Source organism: Nanorana parkeri, unplaced genomic scaffold, assembly GCF_000935625.1.
Source record: "Nanorana parkeri isolate BGI_ZX_2015 unplaced genomic scaffold, ASM93562v1 scaffold24, whole genome shotgun sequence".
Taxonomy (NCBI): domain Eukaryota; kingdom Metazoa; phylum Chordata; class Amphibia; order Anura; family Dicroglossidae; genus Nanorana; species Nanorana parkeri.
Genome location: NW_017306292.1, coordinates 2,000,017 through 2,006,016, shown reverse-complemented (window position 1 = coordinate 2,006,016; position 6,000 = coordinate 2,000,017). Strand labels below are relative to the sequence as shown.

General features: G+C 43.3%; 1 protein-coding gene across 2 annotated transcripts in view; it reads left to right on the top strand.

The window, feature by feature from the left end:
- Positions 1–6,000, top strand: part of ATP8A1 (ATPase phospholipid transporting 8A1) — a 221,380-nt gene that overhangs the window by 74,502 nt on the left and 140,878 nt on the right. For both annotated transcript variants that reach the window (XM_018564825.1, XM_018564824.1), the window contains exon 6: positions 2,353–2,398. In XM_018564825.1, coding sequence (XP_018420327.1) covers positions 2,353–2,398 — 46 coding nt within the window. The remainder of the gene's footprint in view (positions 1–2,352; positions 2,399–6,000) is intronic.

The following is a 6,000-nucleotide window of genomic DNA, read 5'->3' as shown; positions in this document are numbered from 1 at the left end:
TCCCCCTCCCCCTCCCCCTCCCTCTCCCGTCCTCTCTTTTTAGCAGTTTTAATAATAATAGGATTGGGTGTCCTGCGGGAGGTGTTGTGCAATAAAATATGGTAGAGGTCTCCTGTAATACTCTACTCTCCCCCTACTTCTCTCTCCCCCTCTGCCCTCTTCCCTTATCCCTTATGTTTTACCTTTTGTCTCTTGTGAAGCAGTAGAGCTATACATTTGGGATATAAAGCTTAAAGTTGTCTGTCGAGTTTATGTGCATTGCCCACCGGCAGCACTGTTACTGCTCAGAATCCATACAGAACATCTCAGCAGACAGGGACCTGACACTTTTCAAGAATTAGGAGGGGTGTGAGCAATGGCTTGTGTGTTCTGGGTAGGAAGACTGAGACAAGATACGTATTGGGAAAATTTGATCCAACTGCTGGAGAGCAAGAAGAAAAAGCTTTAATTGGATATGAACAATACAAATATCTCTGCAGTTTACAAACCAGCCCTTCCAATCAAATAGTTTTAAACTGTTTTTCAATAATGAATCCAGATCAAAAAAATATACATTGCACAGCAAAGTAGTTCTTTAAAATTTTGTCCAAGCACTTCATGTCATCATGTTTCCATTCGGCTCCAACTCTGTCTGCTTGGCTTCTCTGAACTTCCTGTCTTGTACAAGATCACAAGGGACAGAAGTCTCCAGCAGCTGTCCATCTACTACCTTGGAGGTTGAAGAAGGGAGGAACGGAGGCAGGGGAGCTTACTTGCACACACAAGGGTGGCTCCATAGTGAGGGAAAGGAGTCACCCTAAAACAAAATATCGGGGGCAGTGCTCAGGGGAGCAGCTGATTCTGCAGGAAACAAACTTCTAAACGTCAAGGAGCAGCATTCCTTGTAAGTGATTGAATCTGCATTTGCAACAGCTTTAATACCTTTTGACTTTAATGTCCGTTTAAGCTGGCCATACACTAGAAGAATTTGGTTGTCACAATGTTCCTTCGCTTTTCTATAGTTTGAGGTTAAACTGATGACCGATTTCCACTGTAGTGACAAAAAACGAGGAGCAGGATGGGAATTTCTCTTGAATGAACATAATTCTAACCATGAATGTGGTTTTTGTTCGAGAAACTTTTTTTTTTTTTTTTTTAATTCCAAAATCCAATTTTAAAATGAAACAAATTTTGAACGACATTCATCAAGTCTCTGGCATTATCGAATGTTCTGATGAGACTTTTTTCATATGAAAGACCACCCCATTTGTTGTGTATTACCGTAAGTAAAATATGGTTGTTTTTACATAAGTATCCAAACTTCCTGATATTATCTTCTACAGTGCAGGACCTATGCTTGAAGTGGGTACAATGTCATCAGCAGTTTGAACATGCTTACAGGAGGAAAGAGCAGGGTGATGACCTCATCAGTACTCTGTTTCATTGCCCATAACCTGGAGACAGATTGATAACCAACCTTTAATACGGCTGCAGTATTAACTGTAGGTGTGACAGGGAAAAAGGTTTCGGCCGCAGTTTGTCAACGTTGCGGCATGCCGTGTTAGGCAGATAAGTATTCTTCTAGGACAGGGAGGGGTAGCGTTCTTAGGTCATAGGAGCAAGGCACCTTCTGTGAAAGTATAGTTATCCTTTTAAGTGTATTTTCAAAAGCAACTAGTGTAATTACCTAAATATGACTTTCTATTAGCTCCTTCTAATCGCCAGTACAATAGAGGTGGGGCTGGGATAGGAGGGGCAGCACTAGAAGGCAATCCGCTTCCTATTTTTTAAAATAATTCTTTCCTCTCTTTCTTTGTAGGCAGCTGAGTTGGGTGAAACTTTTTTTGTGAAGGAGCAGTTTAGCACTGCAAAAAGCAAATGAGAGTAAAATATGTACCTGCTTGACCTCTGCACGTTACAGGATTCACAGTAAACGCTGGTGTACTTCAAGGCACCTCTCTGCCTCCATTAAAAAGAAGTATGTTAACAAATAGCCCAGCCCACTGCACCAATCTCCACTGCTTTGATTGAAATCACATGCAGTTCACATTAGACTGGTCGCTTGTGCGTTTCAGCCGCAAACATCCCTAGCTATGTTTTGAGGCTGAAATGTGTAAGCAAACTGTTTATTGTGAGCTGTATGTGAAATATTTTAAATAAAGCAGTGGAGCTTGGAGCTGCGTGCTGCACTAATTGCTAATAAAAAGCAGAGCCTGCTTTTTTGCCGCCTTTATTCTTGCAAACCAGAATCTGTTACAAGCGAGTTCATTAGTTCAGCAATACATCAAATGCCACAAAACTGACCTCCGATGGAGGGAATGGCCCTTGGCTGATGACTGTCCTGTCAATAACATTGATTTTTGTTTTTTACAGAAACGACACAAAGCTGACAATTTTGTGAACCAGAAAAAAACTCAAGGTAGGTCTATCATTTGTGATATCCTAGTTGTCTGGTTATTTCTAGCACTGTGGAACCATCTGGTCGGCCTTCATTGTTGGGGTTTCAGGAAAGTTACACTGAGTGGACTTAAACAATCAGTCTCCTGGTAGGACGTTCTCTTTAAGGTTTCCCTGGGTTCAATCTTGCTGCCAGCTTGACAAGTACAGGCAGTCCCTGAGTTACAAACATCCGACTTACATATGACTTCTACTTACAAACTGAGGCTATTACTGTACAGCAAAGGTAGTTATAATGCTACCACGCTCGTGCCCACGAGGAGTGCCCGCCTTTTTGGATCTGGTTTGTAGTACTGTATGTACATTACAGGAAGTTGGCTCTTGTTAGACGAGGGGTGCCCACCTCTTCTTCCAGGTCACTGAGTTTTTTTTACTGCTGTCTGTATCCTCATTAGAAAGATTTAATCTCACTTCCTGTCCTTGGGACAACAGGAAGTGAAAGGAAATCTACCCCTAGGAAGGGAAATTCACTCCTGTAAGAGTGATCTTGGGAAAAAGGTGTCTCCACTGAAGCTTTATCACCAATCCTTGTTCCATTACAACCGCATTTTTTTTAAATCCAATTGTCACAGGACAGAAAGTGAGGTGAAATCTTCTGAACAGGGGCATACACGGCATAACAAACTTTACAGGGGGTTAACCCTACCCTATGCTATCCAAAACTAAAAACATTTTTTTTAATACTTAAACTATGTACCGTATTTTTCGCTCCATAAGACACTTTTTTCCCCCCCAAAAGGAGTCTTATGGAGCGACATGCAGTTTCGGGCGCCAGGCGAGTAGTTTTTGTACATTTAGCCCTGCTAAAGCAGAGCTAAATGTACAGTAGGAGCCACTGCTCGTTTAATACAAGTGATATGATTAGATCACTTGTAATAAAATCGAGCAACTGCAGCGGTGATCGAGATCACCATAGGGCAGACGAAGAACGGACGTTCTTCATCAGCTCTGTGTGATCACTGAGACCGTGGCGCTGTAATCACAGTGCCACCTGTCTCAGTGGTCACTAACTGCAGCTTCTGTCACAGAAGCTGTGACGGGAGCTACGGTCTGTCGAGTGCTCCATAAGGCGCACCGGACCTCCCTGCGTCCTATGGTCCGGTGCGTCTTATGGAACGCAAAATGCGGTACCTGTTCCAACTTGCATACAAATTCAACTTAAGAACAAACCTACAGACCCTATCTTGTTCGTTACCCAGGGACTGCCTGTACTTTGAAATAGTCACACCAAGTTGTGTATTTACTCTATATTCAAAGGTTTATTGTTAAACCAAAAGGTTATATTTGAAACAAAAAAGGAATGGAGGCGCATAAACCAATGAAAACCATGCACGTATACAAAACTACAGGACTAATGATAGTAAGGATCATGAGACAACCTTGGAGGGGATATAAAGTAAACGACTAGAAGACAAAAACAGAGATAAGAGATCCAATTTGCAAAGTCTAACATTTTATAAACATCTCAAACTGGTTTCTATGGAATATACTAAAAAACACAATTTTGCTTGCTCAGACATTAACTATATATAACCCAGAAACAGGCCAATGAAATGAATCCCCTTTTCAGTCATCTTTTTACAAATACAGTTTTATGATGCGATTCCAGTGAGCTCACCTAGAGCAGTGGTCCTCAACCTTTCTAGGGCTGGGACCCCTTGGTAACATTTGCCAAGTTGTGGTGACCCCCAATAGAGCGCTGGACTCCAGAATTAGTAAGGCGCTGGACTTGGGACTAAAAATAGAAGCACACTCACAAGAATACAAGCCTTCCACAGCCCCTGCTACCTGCTTGCCTGCTCTGTCTCCATGCAGCCTTCTCAGCCCCAGTACTGCTTAGACGCCCGCCTCCTGCAGAGCTCACATTGTATGGGAGGCAGGAGGACAGCAGCAGCTGTGAATAGAAAAGCCCTGCTGTACACCCTCCCCGGCCACTAGATGTCGCTGCAGCGGCCAGGGAGTGTGTATAGCGGCACTTTTATATTCACAGCCTCGGCTGTCCTCCCGCTGACTGACACTGCTGCGCTAGGAGGAGGCTGAAGAGCCTCTCACCTATCGCAGCAGAAGTGGATGGTGCGACCCCCTCAACAGTGAGTTGCGACCCACTTTTGGATCACGACCCACAGGTTGCTGACCTAGAGTTTCATTTTTAAGGAAGGAATCTGCTGGCATTCAGCAATAGTCCTGTTATGAAAGCAGCATATCCAGAAGGGTGCTTAAAAGACATTTAATCTGATGCTGCCCTCTTCCTGGTATGCAGACACATCCGCTTTTCCCTACTGAGAGAAAAACTAAAATATTCTACCACTACATTATGGGTATTCTAGCTGGCAGCCGTTAAAGGTCTCCAGGCTAAATAAGTAAATGGCGACAAGTGTGGAAAGATTAGGATCCTTTTACACCTACACTTGTGCTCATAAGTTTACATACCCTGGCAGAATGTATGATTTCCTGGCCATTTGTCAGAGAATATGAATGATAACAATGAAAACCTTTCTGTCACTCATGGGTAGTGTTTGGCTGAAGCCATTTATTATCAATCAACGGTGTTTACTCTTTTTTTCAATCATGACAACAGAAACTACCCAAATGACCCTGATCAAAAGTTTACATACCCCAGTTCTTAATACGGTGTGTTGCCCCCTTTAACATCAATGACAGCTTGAAGTCTTTTGTGGTATGTGTGGATAAGGCTCTTTATCGTCTCGGATGGTAAAGCTGCCCATTCTTCCTGGCAAAAAGCCTCCAGGTCCTCTAAATTCTTGGTCTGTCTTGCATGACCTGCACGTTTTGAGATCTCCCCAGAGTGGCTCAATGATGAGGTCAGGAGACTGAGATGGCCACTCCAGAATCTTCACTTTATTCTGCTGTAGCCAATGACAGGTCGTCTTGGCCTTGTGTTTAGGATCATTGTCATGTTGGAATGTCCAAGTACGTCCCATGAGCAGTTGCCGGGCTGATGCATGCAAATTGTCGTCCCGTATCTTTTGATAACATACTGCATTCATCGTGCCATCAATTCTGACCAACTTTCCTGTGCCTTTTGTAGCTTGCACATCCCCAAAACATCAGCGATCCACCTCCCGTGTTTCACAGTAGGAATGGTGTACTTTTCATCATAGGCCTTGTTGACTCCTCTCCAAATGTAGCGTTTATGGTTGTGGTTGGTCTCATCACTCCAAATGACTTTGTGCCAGAAGGTTTGAGGTTTGTCTCTGTGCTGTTTGGCGTATTGTAAGCGGGATACTTTGTGGCATTTGCGTAGTAATGGCGACTCGACCATGCAGCCCATCTTTCTTCAAGTGCCTCATTGTGCATCTTGCAACAGCCACACCACATGTTTTCAGAGTGTCCTGTATATCACCTGAAGTTCTTTGTGGGTTTTTCTTTGCATCCCAAACAATTCTCCTGGCAGTTGTGGCTGACAGTTTAGTTGCTCTACCTGACCGTGGTTTGGTTTCAACAGAACCCCTCATGTTCCACTTCTTGATTAGAGTTTGAACACTGCTGATTGGCATTCTCAATTCCTTGGATATCTTTTTATATCCCTTTCCTGTTCTTTAC